General features: G+C 40.7%; 1 protein-coding gene across 1 annotated transcript in view; it reads left to right on the forward strand.

The window, feature by feature from the left end:
- Nucleotides 1–26,302, forward strand: part of LOC107219343 (iroquois-class homeodomain protein IRX-6) — a 58,875-nt gene that overhangs the window by 13,167 nt on the left and 19,406 nt on the right. The window contains exons 2-3 of the mRNA XM_046731374.1: nt 6,081–6,527; nt 10,165–10,274. Coding sequence (XP_046587330.1) covers nt 6,081–6,527; nt 10,165–10,274 — 557 coding nt within the window. The remainder of the gene's footprint in view (nt 1–6,080; nt 6,528–10,164; nt 10,275–26,302) is intronic.

Below are 26,302 nucleotides of genomic sequence, written 5' to 3' on the forward strand. Positions count from 1 at the left end.
TAGATCAGGTTAGGTCAGACTGCGGTGGGCATCGGCAATGGTGGGTATAAATTTCGGTTGTCTGTTTTAGTCGAGGTTTTAGCTGATTCATCTACCGGGTGATTCGTACTAAACGGAAATGTTTTGACGGCTCCATAAGATCTAATATTAATTAAATATCGTTCGCAAAGACTGAATTGAACTAAATTAACAAACGATTGAACAAAATAACCTGTGCTAAGAGTGATTATAATTTTTTTTTAATACTTAATTAAACCACCTTCTAAAAACAACTTCGACGTTTCAACTCTCCGTTTATCGTGTATATTCGACAAAAAGAAAAAAAAAAGCTTCGATTAATTATCCAAAGATAACTCTAAGTTACTCAGATTCCCAGTATGGAATTCTCAGATACGAAAAATGTTTCCGTTGTAGCTAAATCACCCTGTATATCAGCCGTTGAAAGAAGCACTCCTCAGAGTGACCAGAACGAGGCGAGGCTCATTTGCTAAAGATCACCGGTTGATATCGGTCCTCGGAAATAACTGAAATAGGTATGGGCATAGGTAACACGCTAAAGGTGAGCCGCATCACGCAGTTTCTACATACATACATATATATACACACAGGCACACATATGCCGTTGTAATATGTCGAGTCCGTTGCTCGTTTCACGTTATTCCAATATAAGTAGCTGCAGGCGATGACAGCAGCTGCACCAGTGACATTTCCAAGTTCATTATACGTACACGGTACCTCTACATCTACAGAAAATGAAGAAGAAGAAGAAGAAGAAGAAATTCGTTGCGTTGCGAGCAAAGTCACGTAAATGTACGCGGTCTGATCAGATTATATACAGCCGAGGCAAGGAGCAATTAGTAGCAGCCTGTGCAAGAATGAGATGATTGAAAACAAAAAAAAAAAATAAATAAATAAATGATTTAAAAGAAGAAGAAGAAAAGATGTAGCTGATGTAAAAAATGGCGGCTAATATTAGCGTCGATTATACGTCGCCGCACTACGACTCGCGCCGTATACACGCTCATTACAATAATTATTGCTTTTCTTACTTAGCTCGTGGCTAATGCGATCGCATAGGTGTAACTCGGCGCGCTGCGTGACGTAGCCGCGTTGGGCCTTATCTCCGGCAGCGCTACCTCGCGGCCCGCCGCTAAAGCTCCCGTCTCTCGCCTTCACGCTGCAGCGTGCACGCGTGCACGTACAAGGCCCGGGTTAACGCACGGCGATTGTGTGTAGTAATCGCCACACAGTTACAGATATCCCACAGAGAGTGGGGATAGAATGATATTCCGCGCGTTATACGTGCGAGACGGACGAGCTTATAATCCGGCCGACTAACTCGAGTCACCGCGTAGCTGCTGCAGAGAATCACGGGAGATCTCTTATGCGTCTCTACTATTCTTGTACGTGTACGTGTATGGACGCTTGATTATATATATACCTGTGACATTATACGGTATGCGCATACATTACAAAACTCGCGATAAAGAGAAACCCGTTAAGCCTATTAATTTTATTTTAGTTTTTATGGATACAACATGTGTAGGTACGTATAAAGCGACGCCTGATACCTATTCGCTGTTTTCGCAATGCTGACTGGAGTATTAGCGATGATTATGAACTCGATCGTCATTTTTTAACCGCGATTACATTTCTGTCACTGAAAGCAGCGATCAATTTTATGAATTCTATTTCTTTACCGAAACCAATTTACATCGTCAAGGTGATGATCGCTGTCGGACAATAAAAAGCTTCTTCGAAATGGACCGAGGAAAAAGAAATACGAAAACGGAGCGATGATGGACGGAACAAGAAAAAAACGCCTCGGATCATGCTGCGGTAATCGAACGTATCCATCTCTTGTAGAGTCGCGGGGAGAATTGATGTGTAATCTATGTACAGTATTTACGGACGATTTTTATACGTCCGTATCGATACGAAAATATTGAGGTCTGTATAATGACAAGTTGAGATGTAGATAAATGCTTTTAGGCACGCCGCACGATTTTAGACGCTAATTGTCCCGGCGTTGATTCAACGCAGACCCCTGGTTTTTTTTTTACTCGAAGACATTCTGAGGATGTTGAATTTCGAAGAGCCGATACGATCATCTTCGGTTACAAGTGCTGTGCCCGATGACTGTTCATCTAGATTCTATAACTTATCGTTAGTCTCGTGAATTATTAGCGTCGTTTTTTCACTCCAAGCGACTACAGTCTTCACCCAGCAATGCTAATCATTTCCATTCAATTCAATCAACTTCCTGCGTACAAGTAATTCACAAGCTAATGCGACGTTGTGTCCGTCGATTGTCAACAGCCGTCTCAACACGATTGGAAATCACTAAATAGCTACTCGATTTCCTGCGAGTCAATGGCCACACCAAAGTTCAATCTTTTTATCACCACCATGAGCATGTCAATAAAGTTCTGGTTATGAGACTGGAACCTGTGCCGGCTGTAATTAAAGAGCTACGCAATCTGAATTACTGAACTCATTAAACGGTGTAAATGAGTAACTGGGAATTCAGGAAAAAAAAAAAACAGTATCAGCAATAAACCAAAAAAACATTAGACCTTTGAAACTGTGTTATCACCGCCATTGCAGGGTTGTTAGAAGGTGGATGTCCCATGGAATCGAGGACATGATGTGCTTGCTTCTTTGTCAGGGGTCTCTGAATTTCGAAGCTAAAACGAGGGGCTCGGTTCGTCCGACAGTTGGTCCTCGAATTTTGCAGTAAGCAAGAACCAACAGCTAGTGACACGCATTAACGCGGCGGAACTATAACGCGAACACACTATGAACGAGGGACGAGAATCTGGTCCTGTGTGTGCACAAGCAGCGGACAATACGTTCGGGGGAAACACAAACGAGCAAATGTGGATGGATGGATGGATGGATGGATGGATAGATGGATGTGGATGGATGGATTGTCTTCCCCGGTGTCCCATGGAAGAGGGCGTTCCGCGGGGTTGATCGGGGTTTGTTTAGGCCGTAGGCGAAAGGCACTCAAGCTGCTAATCTATTTATCCCTAGTGTTTGATATGGAATTAATGAGACCAGGTATTATATTTGCCTGGGTTTAAGGTTATGTGTTGGGTTAGGTTTACCGACGCTCGTTCACCCCATTGGGGAGGGAGGGGGTCCGACTTTGGTTCTTCCTGACAGTTGCCAGGGCCTGTCACCTCGACGCTCCGGAACCACTGTGGGCCTGCAGCGTGCAGCTTTTACAAAAGCAGCTGCATTTCGTTCGCGCGTCCTGCACAACGCAGCCTTCTTTCTTGGACGCAACGCTCGAACTTCACTCCCATGAAGCCCCATTATCCGTCCGATCACTCTTCACGTTTTACTGCATAGATCTACAAGCCGAGACGAAAAGATGATCCCGCGGGATTTTGGGACCAACGCGTAACTCGTAAGGCAAACGGCATTCGTTCTTTCGTTAAAGTTCTTTTTCGAACTGTAGAATTGTAGAGTAATAGCCTAAACTGGAGGCGATCCATCTGTTTGACAAATCTTGCAGAAACTTCTGAAAATTCATTCGTATTCATGATTGAAACTTGCGATTAGTTCCGTTTCTTGTCTCGATAATTTTTGTCTATCGAATTTCTACGACTCTCAGACATTTCTTCCATTCCGCATTATCCGGTTTCAGTTTTCCTGACTCACAAATTTATACATTTCGTAATACCGTGATGAATTTTCGGAGTTTGGATTAGTCTACAAAAAGAATAAGCAATCGTTTTGAAAACCTTTGATGAACAACGAAAAAACACGTTCGGTGACTTAACGACGAGTTTCGATATGAGTTCACTAATATTAGACTTGGTTTAAAAGAGTGTCAAGACTTTTCTTGGAATCGAACGTTATTTCTTATCCTCCTTGTTACGCACCAAAGGAAATAATAACTTCAACACATACATATTCTAAAGAAACACGTTCTCAGTACGTGCAGAAAAAATAAGCGGCGAAAGCTTTCAGATATTTTCAACTAAAAAACTCATCGTCAAATTTTCACGTGTAAACTTTTATCGTTGGATTCTGTCCACAGCGCCTTTTAAATGCAAAACGCAAATTTGGTATCGAGAAAATTCAACAAACCGAGTGTAGATAAATAATATGTTGTCGATTACGACCGAGTGCCAGGCTTCTTCCTGTCTCCGAATCGTGACTGACCGAGCATCGGATTAAATTAGTATCTCAGCGGTATAACAAGCCGGCACATCTAAAGGCGCGTCAGTTGCACGAATATACACACGTATTTATAATATTATATCAGCTCTCGACACGGCATTACGCCACTTTCGACAAGATGCTAAATTATAGCCAATTATATCCCCGTCTTAAATGGATCCTTAACCGTTAATTATTACCCTCTCTAATTCTATCTCAGGCCCGGATGTAACAGTTTGATTTTAATTTCACTATTCCCAAGCAATGCCGTGGCGGATTATTATCTGCCATGAATTCGGATTCGCAGTCAGCGATCAATGAACGGTTCTTCACCGGTCTCGGTGATCATCCGGTCGACATAGATTATCCGAGTCACTTCCTCGATCCTTTCCGTTAATGTTTCCTGGCAGCTCGAGATACTTTCGTAATAAATTTTCGGCTGAAAGTTGTTTTTGCTGAATCAAAGGGGTAAAAACTTCACCGGTATTATACCGTAAAGAAACTGCAATGAAGAAGGATTATCACGTACGCACAAATTTATTTCTCAATGTCTTTTGATCTCGCATTTATAACGTTTGCTAGCTCTTACTGGTTATGTACTCACTAAATAAAATTTTTACGAAGCCTTGCGGAAAGCTCGATTGAACTTCTTTCCTCAATTTCAGAGTAATTTTGTCACGAAGCCCGGAATTCTGAAAAACTTGAAACAGTCGTCGGGTTGAAATTATTAACATTTATAACATAGCGAAATATTGAAGTATACAATTACTTCTAAGAATACTTGCGTTTGCAAATTATAAATATATTCCTCGCTTCGCTTATATTATACAAATTACTGAAACAATTCAAACAATACCGAACAAAGTCACGGAATAACTACACTATGACATTTAAAAATTCAACTTGATATTTGCTTTTACCACATCTTATTCGTGAATTTCAATTTCAAATTAGTCATCTGAGAATTTTAAATTTCGAGACGCGTATTTGTTGGGTCCATGCTGTAATAAGTGTAAATTTTGTTTAAAAATAAAACTAAATTTCATTCGAAGCGTTATTCCATCAGCGGAATGTTAAATCGATAACTTTTGATTGTCTATATGTATATTTCGTGACGTCACAAGCGGGGAAATTTCTTCGTTAAAGTGTGCGATAACGGGGATACGAATCTGACTGAAAATTTTTAAATCGTAGCTTGAATAAGAGTGTCCGATCCTAATTCACATCAGTAATTGCTGACGGAGATCGCCGATAACGTTTATTACGAATAATGATGAATAAATAAAATCACCTCACATCAAACATGGACGACTGGTGTATTCGTCTCTTCTAAAATTTCAAAATTTATTTCATTTCCGACAGGGAATCAGAGACGTATAAAAGCACACGCGTAATCCAGGAAAACCTTATTCCATCAGTTATCTTTCCGTAAACATGCCAGTTCACGATGTCCGATTTCCTCTTACGTCAATTGTTCGGCACAACGTGACACCGAGTGATTTTATTGTCCTATTTCGTTAGATCCGACCAAAAAAATCACTTGGCGTGCACGATAAGTCTGTCATTGAGTTAAACGTTGAAAGTCCAGGAGCACCGTGGTGCTTATGACGTCACAAAATATATTGTGATCGTCACTTTGCACCGTCATTTGGTGAAAATAAATCAAACTAACTCAACCAGGCTGACAGCTGACCGTTAACCGTATTTTTAGCAGAACACGTATATATTACTGATTTCTGTTTAATCAATTTACGTGCAGACAGGAGTAATTTAAAATCCCAAGAATTAGCAGTATTTCCTCCATTAAAATGATGATAAAATGGTGATAAAACGGACATTTTCCAATATTTTTTTAATCGAGATTTGACGATTCCGCGTTGACGGCAGTTTGTGTTTTTCCGTTTCAGTGCCCTGTGACAGCCACACCCTCGCTATCCTCGACTTCCCCGTCGCCGGCATCCGCGCCGGTCCTGAGCGGGGGCAGCGTATCTTCGTTGGGGAGTGCGGTAGGTAATTCCTCGTTGCAAACCAGGATGGCGGTGACGAGTGCGGTGGTCCGTCCACCCGGGAGTCCGACCGCCTCCGTCAGTCCGTCTCACGCGCCACCTTCCGCCGGCGGAAGATGCTGCGATACCGGAAGGCCGATATTCACCGACCCCTTGACCGGGCAGACCGTTTGTTCCTGCCAGTACGACCTCCTCGGCGGTTACCAGCGACTCGGCGCCCTTCCGACCGCCGCCCTTTCCATGTACAGCGCCCCCTATGCCGCAGCCGCCGCCGCAGCCGCCTCCGAAGGTATGGCGGCATACTTCCCCGGACTCGGTGCTGACCAGGCGCCGTTCTACACCCCCACGGTGAGTAAAAGTCTGCTACTTTGTTCCCCGATTCGTAAAAGATCACCGGTAGACTCGAATTTTGAGTCTCGGTTCCAGATGTCAAATTTTCAATATTTTTATTTATTTTTCATTTCACGTAATCAAGAAAAGAAAGAACAGTTTCATCGGACAGAGTTTCCTTTTGCAGAAACGAGAACAATATTACGGATTTTAAGAACGGTTTCTTACCTATTCGCTCAAATGTTTATGGTGAATCAATTAAACAAACTTCAATTTCGCATTTAGATCATTTTTATTCAAAAATAATAATTAATCACAAGTCAAGAGAAATAACTTTCTGTTTTTTTTTTTTGAACTTTTGACTTTTGTGCAAACAGTACGTTGCGGTAGAAATGTCAGCAATTATGCGGTAATATCTGCAAATACATTGCTCGAAGTTTGATTACTGATTTCTACATTCTAGTTAAATTCCGTTTATAGATTTGACTCAAAAATTATCTTCGGACAGTAGTTATCGCAGTTGATGCGAAACTATAGTCATTTTTTTTCCTGTGTACAAGTTTAAGGGAAAGTCATTATAAATTTGTTTTTTCCTTTGTCTGTCATACGCGAAATGTTCATTGTAATAAAAAAAACATGACACCGCAAGCATAGTTCAAATTAACGGTATCGTCAAATTCATCAATAATCAATTTTTCACGAAGCATAGGGAAAAAATTGTCAATGCGAGGAAGGGTTTCAACTATTCATGAAACTCGTTTTATCTCATCGGTCGTCAGAAATAGTACGTATATAAAATTGAACAAAGTACTGTTTTTCAGCAAAACAGTTTCGATTAAATCGTTGGCTCGATTTCAATTTTTCGGAAATTGGTTTGGCTGCAGTTTACTGTGCCGGAAAATTGACTTTTCAGAAGCGTTCATGCGAGCAAAGGAAGTTTTGTATAAAAGTACCTGGTGGTAGGAATATTTTAATATCGTCAATTGAACAATTTGATACAGCGCGAGTAATACAAGATCGATTTAATTTACACGGTGTTTTTTTTTTTTTCTTTCTTCCTTTGATTACTCCTCAACTAAATTGAATTTCCAAAAGCTAGAGTCACATTGATCTCTTTCACCAACTACATGTAAAAATTCTATCGTAATTGATTTTCTTTGCATTATTCTCATTTGCTAGTCATTTTTTTTTTTTTTTTCGATCAGGATTAATTTTTGCTTAACAACAAGGATTCGGGAATTGAATGTATCAGGGCACCCAATGTTTTGCCATGTGTCAAGACGCGTTGTGTGGTCCGATAACCTCGGCTGTATAATGCAGAACCACAGGAACGTGGCCCATCTTTCACAGTTCTAATCGCAATTCGCGTACTCGTTCGTCGCTGATCTTCACGGTGGCCGTTATCTTATTACCAGCATCACATAATACGTATAAACTGTCGGTGAATAAAGATTGTCGAGGAGAATTACTGTAACCGATGATACTCGTTAATCGGCGCTTATTTTTATAGTAAATATACTATTATTACACTATATCGCCTTGTTTTATGTGCAAAAGTTATATCGGCTGCAAGTGATTCACAATTTATATATATATGTATATATCCGTCGCTTGTAACATTTGGACCTTGGCTTGATACGGCCATTAAAGCAATTAACAACGAAACGTTTGTTGTTAGATTATTGAAAGGCGTAAGCTGGAGATGGGAAATGAATAGTAAAAATAATACACATCGTCGCGTTAACATCTGACAGAGATAAAGTAATCGTAGCTTCGGTGTTTTCCTTAAATAATCTTATATTATATTGCATAAAATACCCTCGTCACTCGCTCAAATCAATCTACACTTGTTATAAGTCTATCAATTCTCTCAGCACACGTAATAACATCTACCGATGAGCTCATTTCAAGTAATTTTAAAACACCTCTCTTAATGAAATCCCAGTCGAATTAGTACGTAAAAAATTACACTAATTGTAAAATATAATACTCTGTTTGCGAAACTCTGCAACTGAAATTGAAACTAAATTTGATCTAACTCGAACAATGAATTCCGCCTCGCCACAAAAATATATCATCGAAAAAATAAGTAAATGATTGAATAAATCGAGATTTTTTGGAATTAGTTTTTGGGCAAATAGCTGGGACAGAGTCTAGTCGAGATATTACACTGGTACATAGGTATTATAAATCGAAGAAGGCGCAAGGCGATAGGATTGATAACATTGAGCGGGCGCGTGCTGATAGAAACATGACATAAATACTTTCTCGGAGATAATTTTTCCCGCATTATGTGTAGAACGCCCCGTATAATCGCGCGGTGTAACTAAGATATTCCGCCGGGCGCGACGAAGGCGACGGCTGCCTATAAATCCAGGCGCGATGGGTTCAAGGGTTAAACAAGCAAACATGCACCGCACACGGCGCTCGTACAACGGTAATTACCATTTCTGTATACGCACCAACACGCGTAAGACAAACCTCAGGGGTTTCCGCAGACGCGGAAACGAGGCCCCCGTTTGGGTGCGGTAAAAAATAGAACAACCTAAAATCGGAATGGTCAGAATTCCGAAGATGAATATATCGAAAACTCACAATCGCGAATGAACAAAGTGGTGAATCTTCATTAAGCCAGAAATAATGGGAATAGGATGTAAAAGCATCGAAATTTGAAGTTATAGAATTTAGAATACGCAACTGGTGAAAATTCCGAAAGGCCGTTAGCGGAATGAGGCAAATACGATTGCTCGCAAACACAAATAAATAACCTTCGGATCGATCATAAAGGAGAATTTTCATCTATTCGAATTCATAAATGCGAAGGATCAAGAATCGGAACGGTTTGAACTCCGAGTAGTAATCTCACAGAAGGCTCGGAATATAGAATTGCGGTATATCAGAATCGTCGGAACGAAGAATCGTAATATATGAAAAGAGTCGGGCACATCGTTGGCCACACTCTAAAGGCCTAACCCGACAGCTTTAACAACTCAAAGTTGTCCATTCGCGTTGCGTTCTTTCTTCTTTATTAGGTATTGAGTAAAGAATTTGTTCGATTCTGTATATAAAACATTTTACAAGTCAAAATAGATTAGTTGAATAAACTCGGAATGTGAAATTCTGGTGTTAAGCCATCTATACGGTTACTTTCGGAATATCGATCCTTCTGAATTGTACGATTCTGAATTACGATCCTTCTACATTTTGGATATCTGTTTGCCGCCGTTTCTAGACGATGAAGTTCTAACTTTTATTTTTACAATATTTGGACATTTGAGGATATGAAACTTTCTACAAATTAATTAGCTAGAATATTGACTCTATACGTTATTGAATTCTGCATTTCTGAATTCTTGGATTAACGTTTTCTGAAGTATGTGGGTTCGGATAATAATAAAAGCTCTACCAAATACATTTTAGGTAAACTGCAGCTTTTTATCGGGCACCGTTAGGGACTTAAAATTTCTGACAGCATCTATTCTTTCATATTTGTTATTCGAGTTTATTAAATTCGGAATTCGGTCCATTCTGATTTTCGGTTTTTCTGATTTCTTACCCGCCCCCATTTTACTTCTCAGCGTTTCGATGGCCGTTTGATTTTTTAGCGAGATATCCTCACCAATTTTTCCAGCGTTTCTATGCTTCCTGCTTTCAGGCCGCTGGTCTTGAGTTGAAAGAAAACCTCGGAGCTGGAGCGGCTGCAGCATGGACCTATCCTTCGGTCTATCATCCCTACGACGCGGCCTTCGGTTACCCGTTCAACGGGTGAGTTTTTCACTTTTTTCATAATCTTCTCCTCGCCTTTTATCCTCCCCGGTATTTCTAACCTCGCCAAAACGAAGCAGCTGTAACGATCACGATCTTTGTCCAACTCGTATTACACCCATACCTTGCTTTACGGCGTATAGATAAGTTCCGAAAAAGTTGGTCGTAAAGCGAAAAGCCGTATCACGAATCAATTGTTTTTACCCAACCTCGTACAAATTCAATTTGATCTGTTCCAATTTTTTTTATAAAGTAATATATTTTTTCGATCACCAGGCACATGATTCTTTTCATCTCGTATAAAGATACGTACACAAAAAAAAAAAAAAATTTCTACCTCTACTCTCTTGAGTAGTCGAAACAATTTTTCAACCTCTACGTTCTAACGCAACGAATAATTTCGTATGTTTTCCGTACCGCAGGGTATTTCGCAATTGTCTATATATGTCATTGAGAAATGGGATAAGTTTCTAAGAACAATTTCGAACTTCAATACTGAAAGACGTGAGAAACGAACGTGAATTTATTAACACAAGAGTTGAAAAGGAATATATAAGCAGCCGCTCGTTACTTGCTGTACTTTATTGGCAAGTAAAATTATAGGCCAGACTTTCATTCCCGATATTTCTTGATAAACGAGTGCATATATATGTATTAGAGTTGTCTTTATTTAGGGTGTTGATGAATATTTTCCGGAACCCTAAAAATCCTTGCATAGAGTTTTTCGACCGGACTTGATTATGTTTGAAGTTTTCGTCGGCCATATTGGATCCACCATCTTGAATTTTCAGATTCTGATATTCAGCGACTCCAAAAACTATAGAATACCATCTTGTTATAAACCTTAACGCGGGCATGATAATAATTTGTGACTCGAAGGGTTAAAATGGGGAAATTCAACCCGTTGGCTGGAGGGGTTGGAGTTGATATAAAAATCCGAAAAGTAAGCTATTGTTTTTGATTTGCGGTACAGCCAGAAGAAAATTCGTCAACACCCTAAATAGGGACCACCCTGGTATATATATTCTGGGACACGAAAGAAGGAAAACAAGCAAACAAGGAGTTGCACTCAACGAGGAGCATTGACGCGTTAATAATTCGTCAGGGAGTGTACGAGCATCGAGTTTCGCAAATCGACAATAGCCTGATCCACTTTGTGTAACGTTCTGCAGACGTCGCGTCACCCCGGGCAAGCAGGCAGGCGGTAACCCTTCCCATTGTATCCCAATGCGACTTTGGTCTGCATCGATGCGGAGTCGAAGCGCGAACCGGAAGGCACCTGAAAGGGTGAAACAGGATTATCGTTTCCTGCAGTGCATGCGTAAATTCGTGCAGCGAGCACTCCTCGGTTTGACGGATCGATTGATCGCCGGTTGGAAGCGGCCGGACTAGGATAGTTAAATAGAGCAGATCGGTACAACGCCGGGAGAATCACCTTCTGGAGTTTGGATTTGGTTTCGGATCGGGACGCGGTAATGCCCCGATGGGGCCGACTCGAGGAGAAAGGAAACCATAAAAACTCGACCCGGAGATCGTCCCGATACTCGGGAAGTCGGATCCTCTCCCTTCTCCTCTGCCGTTCCCCATTATCCTCTCCTTTCTCGCTTCGCCTCATAGTCCGAGGGTCCGCTCGTTCGTCGTTGCTGACTGCTCGGCTATCTCCATCTCTGAACCAGCCCGTTTCCTCAATATCGCCCTGAAAAATACCTGCCTGTTTCCAGAGTTTGCCTATTAAATTTGTCGCCCCGGACGCCGAGTGACCGCCTCGAGGCAGAAAGCACAATTTTATCGCGGGGAAAAACCAGGTGTTTAAGGGCATCGCGGCTACCATTTTATACTGTCTGTAGAAGGAACTAGCGATCTGGATATACGAGAATGGGCTGAATACATCGTTGAATTACATGTTATGTAAAATGAGGAAAATATTTTTGCTTTGGCAAACGGTCTTTTTAACTTATCATTTTTACTGATTATAGAATAGCTATGGTTACTGAAAGCGTATTCGGAAGGCTATTGATTATTTATCGGAAAAACGATTGGTAATATTGGAAGAATAATCGCGCGTATGCTTTTACCCGCTGATTTAAATTCACATTCAAGTTTTCGGACTAATTGCACGCTTCATTAGCTACGCTCAATTTGAATATAAAGAGCTCGTTGCGATTTGCGTGAAACTTTTAGTCGTTTCAAAGATAATTTTAATTTCATCGATTCGATTTTTAATTTCATCGATTCGATATATTCATCCTTCTTATCTTCATTGCATCGGATTCTCAAAACAACATCCCGATATCGACCTTTGATTCCATACACTCTATTCGATCGTTTGCATATAGATACGTATTTTAGATATTATCGTTTGCACGAAGAATCGATGAGACATGTTGACCGAATTTCCTTGAAAATGATTTCGGTCGATGCTCGAATTGAACTTTTGGACCTAATTTCTTCTCAATAATCACAAAATTTATTTTGCAAATTGCAAATGGACAGTTTAATACCTGCGATAATATGTAAAACTGATGACCAAATTAAGAATCACTTCGGAAACAACTAGACAGAAATAATTAATGTTTTCATCTTCACTCAATGTATACGGTAAATTTAAGGTGCTAAGTAATTCATCAAACGTTCAGTCGGTGAACCTAAATATCTCAACCAACTTCCCGTCACCGAGTTATACCTACGCTTGTTCGAACCAAGTTACAGCTCCAGTAACTAACCGACTTGAACGTTAATCAAACGTCAAGTCGTACATCCGCCATTTTGACTAAAAATTTGTCAGCAGGTACATAAGTCTTGTATTCCAAAGCTCAACACAAGTTGGAATATCGTCGCTAATCGAAAGCTGCAGTTTCATTACTCTCCCTGAAAATTCGTCACGAAAATATCTCCAACGACAAGTTTGAATCGATTTTCCTCGATGACATTTCATTCTTTTGCAGCATGTAATCCCTGCGATTAGCATATTCAAATGTCAAAATGTGATAGTACGTACATGTATGTCATTTTGCATTAAAAAATTCAAGATGTCGGATCCAATGCGGCGAACGAAAATTTCAAATTCGATCGAATATGGACAAAAAAACTCTGTCCAGGGGTTTTTGGGCTCGCTGATTACGAATTGAAAATGAGATTTTGAAAATTCAGTAAGGCAAATCCAATTAGTAACCCCGAAAATCCTTGTATAGGGTTTTATTTTTTTTTTTTTTTACCGAATTTGATGAAATTTGAAATATTCGTCCACCATATTGGATGCAGGTACGACGAGTTTTGTAGGTTAAGGTGTGCGCGATCCGTGACACCGCACTTCTCGATTCGCGTGATTACATGCGATTCTTGATTGGCTTCTTAACCCCTGCGACTTCGATCCTGGGTCAGACCGACGTGCTTCATTACGCGATGCTATAACAGAATTGCATTGCAAAAAATGACAGCAGCGTTTTTGACTTCCTTGTAAGATTAATCGTCGTTTAAAATAGCGGCGGTACTTGTTCGTGGATAACGGAAGAAAGGAAGGATTATTCGAGCGATCTTGAATCGGAAAAAGGAAAAGTAGCCGGCGGGCACTCGAGGAGAGACAACGGGCTAAATGAGTTCTCCGAGTTTCCCGGTCGGTTTTCCCTCCGCTTCTCTATAACCCGATTCTATTTACGTATGAGGCGCCGTCACTTCGGGTTTTAAATTATTTCGTTGTTTGTCAACGAGCTGAGGACGGCGTCGAGGCGTCGAGTCGCTATCCGAAGCCTTTCGAGATTCCTAGAAAGCCGCAGCGAGCCTCAGGGATATTAGAATAAGGCCGATGAGACGCCTCGACGAGCCCGTGTCGGAAAATTACACGCGGAATGTTGCAGAACGACTGTGTAATACAAGGAGAATTGAGGAAGCGTGGAAACACCTAATTCTTTATTAGGTGTATACATATACGTTTCTAGACTCGGTTATTATCGGAGACTCGACGACGTTATCTCGAATCGTATTGAAATAATTAACTCGCCATAATTCATTCCCTCGTTACTTGTGTCTATGCATAATATGTATACGCATATACATTTGATCGTTAGGATCCCGGCGCCTATTTTACATATGTGATACACACCGATACACCATTTTTTACCCTCTCTCTCTCTCTCTCTCTCTCTCTCTCTCTCTCTCTCTCTCTCTTTTACTCGCCTTTTTACTTTTTTTTTTTTTTTTATCCCTTTCGGTTATCGCCAACAGCTCGCCCCATAAAGCATGTATATGTACGCGCGACACGCAGACGAACGTGAAACCTTCACATTCACGTATTGTACACGCTGCTTTTTGCTCATGTTATATGTATACTTACCAAGCCGTACAACTCGCGTGAGAGACTAAAAAAATATATAACGCTATATGTATTGTACACGTACGCACAGATACTTATACATACGTACACGACACGAAAGAAAATGAATTCACGCGTATTACGTACAAGATAAGCGGTATAACCGGGAACGTCAACATTTCAATAAATTAGTAGATAATCGACCCTTGACTGACCTCAGAATATACTTTTACCGTGCGTATATGTATATATGTGTGTGTATATTATATATTTTTTTACGGTGACTTCTGTTCAAACTCTTATTTTCACTATTTATTCATCCCTGATGCAGGCTCATGCGTATAGCGGAACTGATTACGACGGCTGAGAGACTCCACGTGGAATCCGCTCCGTTCTTTTATTTTTCCAACTTTGTGACAGTGTACAAGTCGAAAGATTTTCGGCCATGGTGATGAATGTGTTGAAAAAGTGGGAACACGTGCGAAAAATGATCGTACGAATAAGGATCATCCGTGCGTTGATTGATGATAATTTATTTAACATTCTATTGAATTTGAACCGTCCCAATTTTCCTGAACCTTTGAGTAACCTGAAAAATAAATCTTTGCAGACCTGAAACGTCCAGATTTTTCGTGTTGATAAGTTGGTGACCATGTTATTGTAATAATTTCCAATTTTTAAATAATAAGTTCATTAAACGACGTTTCGGTCGGACACCCGCCGGTCACCTTCAGACTAGAAAAATTACATTATTCTTATATCTTTGAAATGTTTAGCTTGAAATTATCGAAAGCTAAATAATTGACGTTAAACTTGGAGTGTGTGTACATCGCAAATTTTTAATCCTACAACACGTCTGAACCAATATAAAATTTGTGGTGTACGCATACTTGTAAGTTAAATGTCAATTCTTTTAGCTCTCTACAATTTCAATTTAAAAATTTTAAAGAGAATTTCTTCAGCTCGAAGATGGCCGGCGAATGCTCGACCGAATCGTCCATTAACAAACTTATTATTTGCAAAAAATTAACCTACCTCGACGAAATTAGAAATTAAGAGAAAAAAAAAATTGTTAATATTCTTCGACACGTTATCTGCGTCAATGAAAAATTATACCGTAACTATCGTGCTGTAAAACCGTGAAAAATAAGAATAATAATAATTATAATTACGATATAGATAGTCAAGAGAGAATTTCTGGTGCAAGCAAATGCCGTCCAAGGTGTAAGAAAATCCGTAATTCGATGATCAGGAGGAAACGCAGCAGTCGGAAATTCGTCGCCGGTATCTTCGTGGCGTCGGCTGGCTTCGGTTGCCTCGAGGAATCGTTCGAGACATGACGCACTTCCGGTTGTTCCGTAGGCATGGATAACTGCCTGGGGTTCCTCCGCCGATCGGCACGACTGATTCGTATGCAAGGAAGCGATCGCGTAGTACAGCGGTCCGGAGGTGCTTATCATCGAGTCGAACTAGTCGGCACAGCTATTCCTCATGCCGGTTATACCTGCTCCGCGCATGCACCGGTTCGGAAACGGCACCGACACCGGAACTCGACGTCCGAAACGAGCCGTTCCTCCTCGAAATCTACCGCCGATGAAGACACGCGTTAGCAGGGATTCGAACCTTCGGCATTCGTATCACGTCAAAGTGACGAGGTCTCCTACCGCGAACGCGTGCCTTTGTTGAAATCGGTACTAGGTGACTAATGCGACAATGTTATAATACCTCCGATTCCTGACTGTGCGACGGTCCGATTTCATTCGACGATACGCTGTGTTAACCCTTCGAGACGTAGTGGTAAAGTTTTCTTGCCACATATTTTATATTTATTTTTTTTTGTATATTTTCAAAAAAGAGAAATTTTCAAAATTTTTTTTTGCTATTTTTTGCTACTTTTGATAAATTATTATGTTTGGAAACAACTCGATTGAAGAAAATCGTGAAATTTGAAGAAATAACTCACTGAGAGAAATTTTTAGTTACGGTTACCGCTCGGTCCTTGACTATTTTCATTTTTTACCACAGTCGAAAAATATGGTTCTAGGTAGACAATGAAAATTTGTTTTCCAGCTGTTACCGGAAAGTCTAGTATCCGTTGCTATTCTTTCTCATTACTAATTTTAAAAATCTATTATATTATTGTTCTACATACATACAGGAGAAAAAATGTTATTTATTTTAGCGAAATACATTTTTTTTTTCTCAAATACATTTTCTTCTGTCTAACAGGCAAAAATACTGGCAAAGAATTCAAAGTTTTGACTGATTTCACGGAATGCAAGGAAACAACAGCTTTCTTCGAGCAAACAAAAAGAGAAGAATTTAATTGATTGAAGAATATGTTTTCAGTTTCGACCCAATGGATTTGTCCTCTGGAACAAATATATTATTGAAATACTTATGGTTAATGATTAGCAGGTACTGCTGAAATCTAGAATTAATTTATTCCTGATAAATAAATGAGGATAAAAAAGATGCTATTTTAAATTGAATATGAATGTATTTCATTGTAGAGAAATAAAATATTATTTCGGATTGTGAGAAATCTTATTGAATTTGAGTCAAATTTTCTTCGAGTGTTCGTAAAATGTCTTTTTTTGGATTTAAAATTTTGTAGCTGGCATTTGAAACGTCATTCTCGTAACGTTTTTATTGAATTGTACTCAAGCTAACTTCGCGATATCGTTATTACCTCTGAAGTACTGCAGAGTTTGAAGTCTTGTCATTCTAAGATAGTGCGTAATCACGTCACGATAATAGGTAATAATTTTTATTATTCAATTACCAATTTAAACATTATCTTCTTAACGCAAATAGAAATAATTCGACTTTTATCTGGTTATTACGAAAGGTTTGACTCAATTGTATTCATTGAACATGTGAAAATGAAGCGACATTGGGGTAAAGCAATTAATTACGAGTGGCCAGTTCCTGTGCTCGAATGTTTCAATAAAATCGTTCGACCCGGAGCGTATTAATTTTGTTATAATCGTACCTACCGCACGCTGTACAAATCGCATCGCTAAGCTGTCTCGCGATATTATCGAGGCTAGCGACACGAGCCTGTTACACATTGAAAAGGTGAATCGCAGTGGATTAGCGCGGGTCATAGTCTACATCGTATTGTAACATATAATATTCTTGAATGAATCGGCATTCATTGAAGGAAAGGTGAAAAATTCCATGACTCCGCGTACAATCCGCTGTATGCAATCCGCGGTGTACGGACACCTATCATCGTTTACTAAATGGTCAAATTTTGCTGAGTGTAAAATAAATCCAACGCCGCTTAGACACTTCGCGGTGCGAAATGATGTACAAGAAATTGGACACCGATAAACACATTCGCACACATATTAATGCTTGTATCATAGCCGACGTCCGGTAACGACGAGACGGGTGAGCGAGAAAGAGAGGCGAGGGGGGTGGATTAACATACAGACGCGCAAAGAGGCAATGACGGAAAAGCAAAATGAGTGGATAACGTGTACGCGTATATTTTACACACACACACACACACACACTGACAAATGGAAGCAGTCACGTCGGCATGCGCGGTCGCGAGGTCGGGATCGCGCGGGTTAACGGTCTCGTCTTTCCGGCGGATTGGCCCTACTTCCGGGGACATATAGGGTAGACAATAACCGACGACACGACAGCTCCTTTTACACGTGCAATACACGCTTTGTACCTGTGCGGTACATACCGCGAGCGTTATGTCGTATGATATGCGTACACACCTTGGGCAATTGCCGTTCGTCCCTCTTACGATATGTGCAACGCGTAATAATCGTGAGCCTTTAGCTCGGACACCCGTGCTCCTTAGCTATTGCATCGACGTCATGCCTTCCGCAGCTTATATTATACATGTTACGCATGTGTAGGCGTGATTACATGCCTGCTTAACTATATGGGCAGGGCTTCGTTGCAGCGAACCTGATGTTTACCCAACTCGAGTTTACAATGACATTATAAGAAACGTTGGGAATTGTTGTTCCTATCTTGGACTTTTTAAGCCTGTCGAATGTCGTTTCGTTGAGGCCCATTTGCAGTGGCGCGTGCATGAAAGGTTCACTGACGCCGATTGTTTGGAGAACTCTTTGGCACAGACTTGTTTCGAACTTTGTCAATCAAATTGCAGATTGACACTACAGCGGTAGGTGATCATTGCCGATCTCTTCATTGACCCTACGCATATCCCCTGACGATCATCCCATCTCGGTGATGCTGATTCAATGCACGTTAAGATCCAGCGTTCGTTGGCACCGGTTGGAATGACCTTCAGAACTAATGGGATCCGGAGGTACTCGAGGCGTGTTGGAATCCAAGCATCCCAGATTTGGACAGCTACGGAAATGAGAAGGCTGAAGTTAGTAACGTTAACGTAACGAAACATCATGCAATGAAATGAATCGTTATTCCACAATTTTCGAACAAGTTTCAATGACTTGACTTTACAAAATATGAACATGTTTTCTTTGTTATTATTTACTCGTCCAAGTTCGAGTAACGATTTTTTCCGTACATGCATAGTTGAACCAACTTCGAGCTCGTCGGAAACGAGGTTTGCGAAGCGACGACTGTCTTCGTTCAGATTAATGACAAACTTGATGATCGGAACTTACGGAGTGAAACTTTTGGGTGGCTCGTTTTAACCGGATGGAAATCGGAGAGCGAAGCATTCGCTGCGTCTAGTCTCGGAGGTTTTGTCTACGGACTGCCCGCTGTCAGAAGCTTGTCATCCGCAGGTCTGACATAGCGTCCTGATGATGTCCCCGGATCCACGGCCACGCCCTCGGAAATGTGTCACAGACTTTTCGAACGACCGAGTGACTGAGTGACTGACTAGACTGCTCGCCCGCTGCATTACCGGGCGTGGAGGTTAACCCTTGCGGCCTCCCCAGGACCGGTACAAAAAGCATCCCCTGCTGTAACCGGGTCATTAAACGGCCGTAGATCATCCGTGGGAGACGTCAGAGTCCCGGGGATCCGGCCCATGCATGTATCCCGAGCGAGACGACGCCGTATCGTCATTAGCCACAAATACACCTCCGTCCTTCACCTTCTCTACGACTCACTCACTCACTCACGCATGCACGCACGTTAATTTCGGGGTCGCATCCCCCTCAACGAAGTTCGGTACCCTATGCCGCCGCATTTGCAGACTAACGGGAAAGATGCGCTTCGTGTCGGCATCACCGCTAACTTAAATTGTACGAAAGTATCAACCGATGCGACTGAATACAGTGGAATACGATGTGCTTGTTGCTTTTCTCTCCGAAGCTATGCTTGAAAATGTTGAGCGTACATGTATTTTTTTTTTCTACGTGATTTCGTCGTTTCACGCTGATCGTGAGCTGGGTTTTATCATATACAGGAATACTTAATCGTAGATAATAATTTTAAATGGTTTTTGTACGAAAATTTTTATGAGCTGTTTACATGGAAGGTACGTGTTTGTTGCAGAAATCGATTGCGCACAGCCCGAATACGTTGCGAGCTATGAATCAAGTGTTACAGTCAAAAACTGAAAACATTTCTTAGTATTTTTGTAGCTGTCGGTCGGACGCTGATTTAATGTCTTCTTCACACATTTAAGTGTCCGATCAGTCTAATAAGAGTTCCTCGAATTGATTTCAGACGGAAAATTTCTGGGTCCAAAAACTGCGAAATAAGCTAGGTTGACTCCATTGAACTAGCAATCAAAATTAGCAGCTAAAATGTACAAGACTTGCACAGGGTCTCCGAAAAGGTGGGAAAGAAGAACCACAAATTTATAGCTACCAAGTTATGACAGTTTATTCAGTATGCCTTATCTCTAATACAAGTGGTCAAGTGTCAGTGTGTGGTTTTAATGTAACTAGTTACCTAATAGTAAAAGAGTGAAAGACTGAAAGACATGCACAAGTATAATTGTAGGTATGTTGTTTGACACTTAAAATTATTGTAAGAGGATGTCAAAGTACAATATACATTATCTTAAGCAAAATATCGAAGATATTATACCAGATAATTATTTTCATACTTCGTAAATACAGCTTTAGTGACGGGTTGTGTACGAGCACAAAGCACGTCTAGAAAATAAGAAATATTATGTAATATTGTATTCTTACTGCTTTATGTATCCTAAATTAAAATTGATGAATGATTGAAATTTCCCATATTTTTTCTTAATTTCTCAGCTGTTGTTCACTCGAAGATTTCGAAGCTTTTTTGAGGAGCCATCAGGTTCAATTAGTCTAGTGAGAGTCAATCTAATAACTTGACTATGCGAAGTGGTAGGTTTGTTGCTCTAGAACGGAAGATTTTCTCTGAAACTTCAATGCAGTCGGTCTTTTGCTGGTTTTATTATCATTCTTGAGCTTTCAAAGGACCGATGAGTCCTGGTGAAATCATACAAATCGATTTCCCGACTTGGACTTTTTTGAGCAGGAAGGAACGTGAGGCTAACCCATTTGCATTTTTGTCGAAAATTTTCGCGATTTTGAAAAGTGCTGGAATAAATTCTTTCATGCAATATTCCGACGTAAATTTGCGAGAAAAATCGATTGGGCGCAGTCCCAATACGCTGCGATCAACGCATCAAAAGTTACAGCCGAAAAACGAGAACCTGTGTTTTCGACATTTTTCAGCAGGTGCTTTTTCCTTCGTAACTTCTCTCCTGTTGATCCCACGCTGTTTTCGCTGCGTTTTCTGAGTTCCTGGGGGTCCAATAAGTCAGGAAAGGGTCATTTAAATCGAATCTGGGACCAAAAATTTTTCGGCTAAAAAAAAAGCAAGGCTAACCCCTTTGCATTTTTGTCGAAAATTTTCGCGATTTTGAAAAGTGCTGGAATAAATTCTTTCATGCAATATTCCGACGTAAATTTGCGAGAAAAATCGATTGGGCGCAGTCCCAATACGCTGCGATCAACGCATGAAAAGTTACAGCCGAAAAACGAGAACCTGTGTTTTCGACATTTTTCAGCAGGTGCTTTTTCCTTCGTAACTTCTCTCCTGTTGATCCCACGCTGTTTTCGCTGCGTTTTCTGAGTTCCTGGGGGTCCAATAAGTCAGGAAAGGGTCATTTAAATCGAATCTGGGACCAAAAATTTTTCGGCTAAAAAAAAAGCAAGGCTAACCCCTTTGCATTTTTGTCGAAAATTTTCGCGATTTTGAAAAGTGCTGGAATAAATTCTTTCATGCAATATTCCGACGTAAATTTGCGAGGAAAATCGATTGGGCGCAGTCCCAATACGCTGCGATCAACGCATCAAAAGTTACAGCCGAAAAACGAGAACCTGTGTTTTCGACATTTTTCAGCAGGTGCTTTTTCCTTCGTAACTTCTCTCCTGTTGATCCCACGCTGTTTTCGCTGCGTTTTCTGAGTTCCTGGGGGTCCAATAAGTCAGGAAAGGGTCATTTAAATCGAATCTGGGACCAAAAATTTTTCGGCTAAAAAAAAAGCAAGGCTAACCCCTTTGCATTTTTGTCGAAAATTTTCGCGATTTTGAAAAGTGCTGGAATAAATTCTTTCATGCAATATTCCGACGTAAATTTGCGAGAAAAATCGATTGGGCGCAGTCCCAATACGCTGCGATCAACGCATCAAAAGTTACAGCCGAAAAACGAGAACCTGTGTTTTCGACATTTTTCAGCAGGTGCTTTTTCCTTCGTAACTTCTCTCCTGTTGATCCCACGCTGTTTTCGCTGCGTTTTCTGAGTTCTTGGGGGTCCAATTGATCAGAAAACGGTCATTCAAATCAAATCTGTGACCAAAAATTTTTCGGCTAAAAAAAAAGCAAGGCTAACCCCTTTGCATTTTTGTCGAAAATTTTCGCGATTTTGAAAAGTGCTGGAATAAATTCTTTCATGCACCATTCCGACGTAATTCTGCGAGAGAAATCGATTGGGCGCAGTCCCAATACGCTGCGATCAACGCATGAAAAGTTACAGCCGAAAAACGAGAACCTGTGTTTTCGACATTTTTCAGCAGGTGCTTTTTCCTTCGTAACTTCTCTCCTGTTGATCCCACGCTGTTTTCGCTGCGTTTTCTGAGTTCTTGGGGGTCCAATTGATCAGAAAACGGTCATTCAAATCAAATCTGTGACCAAAAATTTTTCGGCTAAAAAAAAAGCAAGGCTAACCCCTTTGCATTTTTGTCGAAAATTTTCGCGATTTTGAAAAGTGCTGGAATAAATTCTTTCATGCACCATTCCGACGTAATTCTGCGAGAGAAATCGATTGGGCGCAGTCCCAATACGCTGCGATCAACGCATGAAAAGTTACAGCCGAAAAACGAGAACCTGTGTTTTCGACATTTTTCAGCAGATGCTTTTTCCTTCGTAACTTCTCTCCTGTTGATCCCACGCTGTTTTCGCTGCGTTTTCTGAGTTCTTGGGGGTCCAATTGATCAGAAAACGGTCATTCAAATCAAATCTGTGACCAAAAATTTTTCGGCTATAAAAAAAGCAAGGCTAACCCCTTTGCATTTTTGTCGAAAATTTTCGCGATTTTGAAAAGTGCTGGAATAAATTCTTTCATGCAATATTCCGACGTAAATTTGCGAGAAAAATCGATTGGGCGCAGTCCCAATACGCTGCGATCAACGCATCAAAAGTTACAGCCGAAAAACGAGAACCTGTGTTTTCGACATTTTTCAGCAGGTGCTTTTTCCTTCGTAACTTCTCTCCTGTTAATCCCACGCTGTTTTCGCTGCGTTTTCTGAGTTCCTGGGGGTCCAATAAGTCAGGAAAGGGTCATTTAAATCGAATCTGGGACCAAAAATTTTTCGGCTAAAAAAAAAGCAAGGCTAACCCCTTTGCATTTTTGTCGAAAATTTTCGCGATTTTGAAAAGTGCTGGAATAAATTCTTTCATGCAATATTCCGACGTAAATTTGCGAGAAAAATCGATTGGGCGCAGTCCCAATACGCTGCGATCAACGCATCAAAAGTTACAGCCGAAAAACGAGAACCTGTGTTTTCGACATTTTTCAGCAGGTGCTTTTTCCTTCGTAACTTCTCTCCTGTTGATCCCACGCTGTTTTCGCTGCGTTTTCTGAGTTCCTGGGGGTCCAATAAGTCAGGAAAGGGTCATTTAAATCGAATCTGGGACCAAAAATTTTTCGGCTAAAAAAAAAGCAAGGCTAACCCCTTTGCATTTTTGTCGAAAATTTTCGCGATTTTGAAAAGTGCTGGAATAAATTCTTTCATGCAATATTCCGACGTAAATTTGCGAGAAAAATCGATTGGGCGCAGTCCCAATACGCTGCGATCAACGCATGAAAAGTTACAGCCGAAAAACGAGAACCTGTGTTTTCGACATTTTTCAGCAGGTGCTTTTTCCTTCGTAACTTCTCTCCTGTTGATCCCACGCTGTTTTCGCTGCGTTTTCTGAGTTCCTGGGGGTCCAATAAGTCAGGAAAGGGTCATTTAAATCGAATCTGGGACCAAAAATTTTTCGGCTAAAAAAAAAGCAAGGCTAACCCCTTTGCATTTTTGTCGAAAATTTTCGCGATTTTGAAAAGTGCTGGAATAAATTCTTTCATGCAATATTCCGACGTAAATTTGCGAGAAAAATCGATTGGGCGCAGTCCCAATACGCTGCGATCAACGCATCAAAAGTTACAGCCGAAAAACGAGAACCTGTGTTTTCGACATTTTTCAGCAGGTGCTTTTTCCTTCGTAACTTCTCTCCTGTTGATCCCACGCTGTTTTCGCTGCGTTTTCTGAGTTCCTGGGGGTCCAATAAGTCAGGAAAGGGTCATTTAAATCGAATCTGGGACCAAAAATTTTTCGGCTAAAAAAAAAGCAAGGCTAACCCCTTTGCATTTTTGTCGAAAATTTTCGCGATTTTGAAAAGTGCTGGAATAAATTCTTTCATGCAATATTCCGACGTAAATTTGCGAGAAAAATCGATTGGGCGCAGTCCCAATACGCTGCGATCAACGCATCAAAAGTTACAGCCGAAAAACGAGAACCTGTGTTTTCGACATTTTTCAGCAGGTGCTTTTTCCTTCGTAACTTCTCTCCTGTTGATCCCACGCTGTTTTCGCTGCGTTTTCTGAGTTCCTGGGGGTCCAATAAGTCAGGAAAGGGTCATTTAAATCGAATCTGGGACCAAAAATTTTTCGGCTAAAAAAAAAGCAAGGCTAACCCCTTTGCATTTTTGTCGAAAATTTTCGCGATTTTGAAAAGTGCTGGAATAAATTCTTTCATGCAATATTCCGACGTAAATTTGCGAGAAAAATCGATTGGGCGCAGTCCCAATACGCTGCGATCAACGCATAAAAGTTACAGCCGAAAAACGAGAACCTGTGTTTTCGACATTTTTCAGCAGGTGCTTTTTCCTTCGTAACTTCTCTCCTGTTGATCCCACGCTGTTTTCGCTGCGTTTTCTGAGTTCTTGGGGGTCCAATTGATCAGAAAACGGTCATTCAAATCAAATCTGTGACCAAAAATTTTTCGGCTAAAAAAAAAGCAAGGCTAACCCCTTTGCATTTTTGTCGAAAATTTTCGCGATTTTGAAAAGTGCTGGAATAAATTCTTTCATGCAATATTCCGACGTAAATTTGCGAGAAAAATCGATTGGGCGCAGTCCCAATACGCTGCGATCAACGCATCAAAAGTTACAGCCGAAAAACGAGAACCTGTGTTTTCGACATTTTTCAGCAGGTGCTTTTTCCTTCGTAACTTCTCTCCTGTTGATCCCACGCTGTTTTCGCTGCGTTTTCTGAGTTCCTGGGGGTCCAATAAGTCAGGAAAGGGTCATTTAAATCGAATCTGGGACCAAAAATTTTTCGGCTAAAAAAAAAGCAAGGCTAACCCCTTTGCATTTTTGTCGAAAATTTTCGCGATTTTGAAAAGTGCTGGAATAAATTCTTTCATGCAATATTCCGACGTAAATTTGCGAGAAAAATCGATTGGGCGCAGTCCCAATACGCTGCGATCAACGCATCAAAAGTTACAGCCGAAAAACGAGAACCTGTGTTTTCGACATTTTTCAGCAGGTGCTTTTTCCTTCGTAACTTCTCTCCTGTTGATCCCACGCTGTTTTCGCTGCGTTTTCTGAGTTCCTGGGGGTCCAATAAGTCAGGAAAGGGTCATTTAAATCGAATCTGGGACCAAAAATTTTTCGGCTAAAAAAAAAGCAAGGCTAACCCCTTTGCATTTTTGTCGAAAATTTTCGCGATTTTGAAAAGTGCTGGAATAAATTCTTTCATGCAATATTCCGACGTAAATTTGCGAGAAAAATCGATTGGGCGCAGTCCCAATACGCTGCGATCAACGCATCAAAAGTTACAGCCGAAAAACGAGAACCTGTGTTTTCGACATTTTTCAGCAGGTGCTTTTTCCTTCGTAACTTCTCTCCTGTTAATCCCACGCTGTTTTCGCTGCGTTTTCTGAGTTCCTGGGGGTCCAATAAGTCAGGAAAGGGTCATTTAAATCGAATCTGGGACCAAAAATTTTTCGGCTAAAAAAAAAGCAAGGCTAACCCCTTTGCATTTTTGTCGAAAATTTTCGCGATTTTGAAAAGTGCTGGAATAAATTCTTTCATGCAATATTCCGACGTAAATTTGCGAGAAAAATCGATTGGGCGCAGTCCCAATACGCTGCGATCAACGCATCAAAAGTTACAGCCGAAAAACGAGAACCTGTGTTTTCGACATTTTTCAGCAGGTGCTTTTTCCTTCGTAACTTCTCTCCTGTTGATCCCACGCTGTTTTCGCTGCGTTTTCT

Source organism: Neodiprion lecontei, chromosome 2 (genome assembly GCF_021901455.1).
Source record: "Neodiprion lecontei isolate iyNeoLeco1 chromosome 2, iyNeoLeco1.1, whole genome shotgun sequence".
In the NCBI taxonomy this organism is placed as follows: domain Eukaryota; kingdom Metazoa; phylum Arthropoda; class Insecta; order Hymenoptera; family Diprionidae; genus Neodiprion; species Neodiprion lecontei.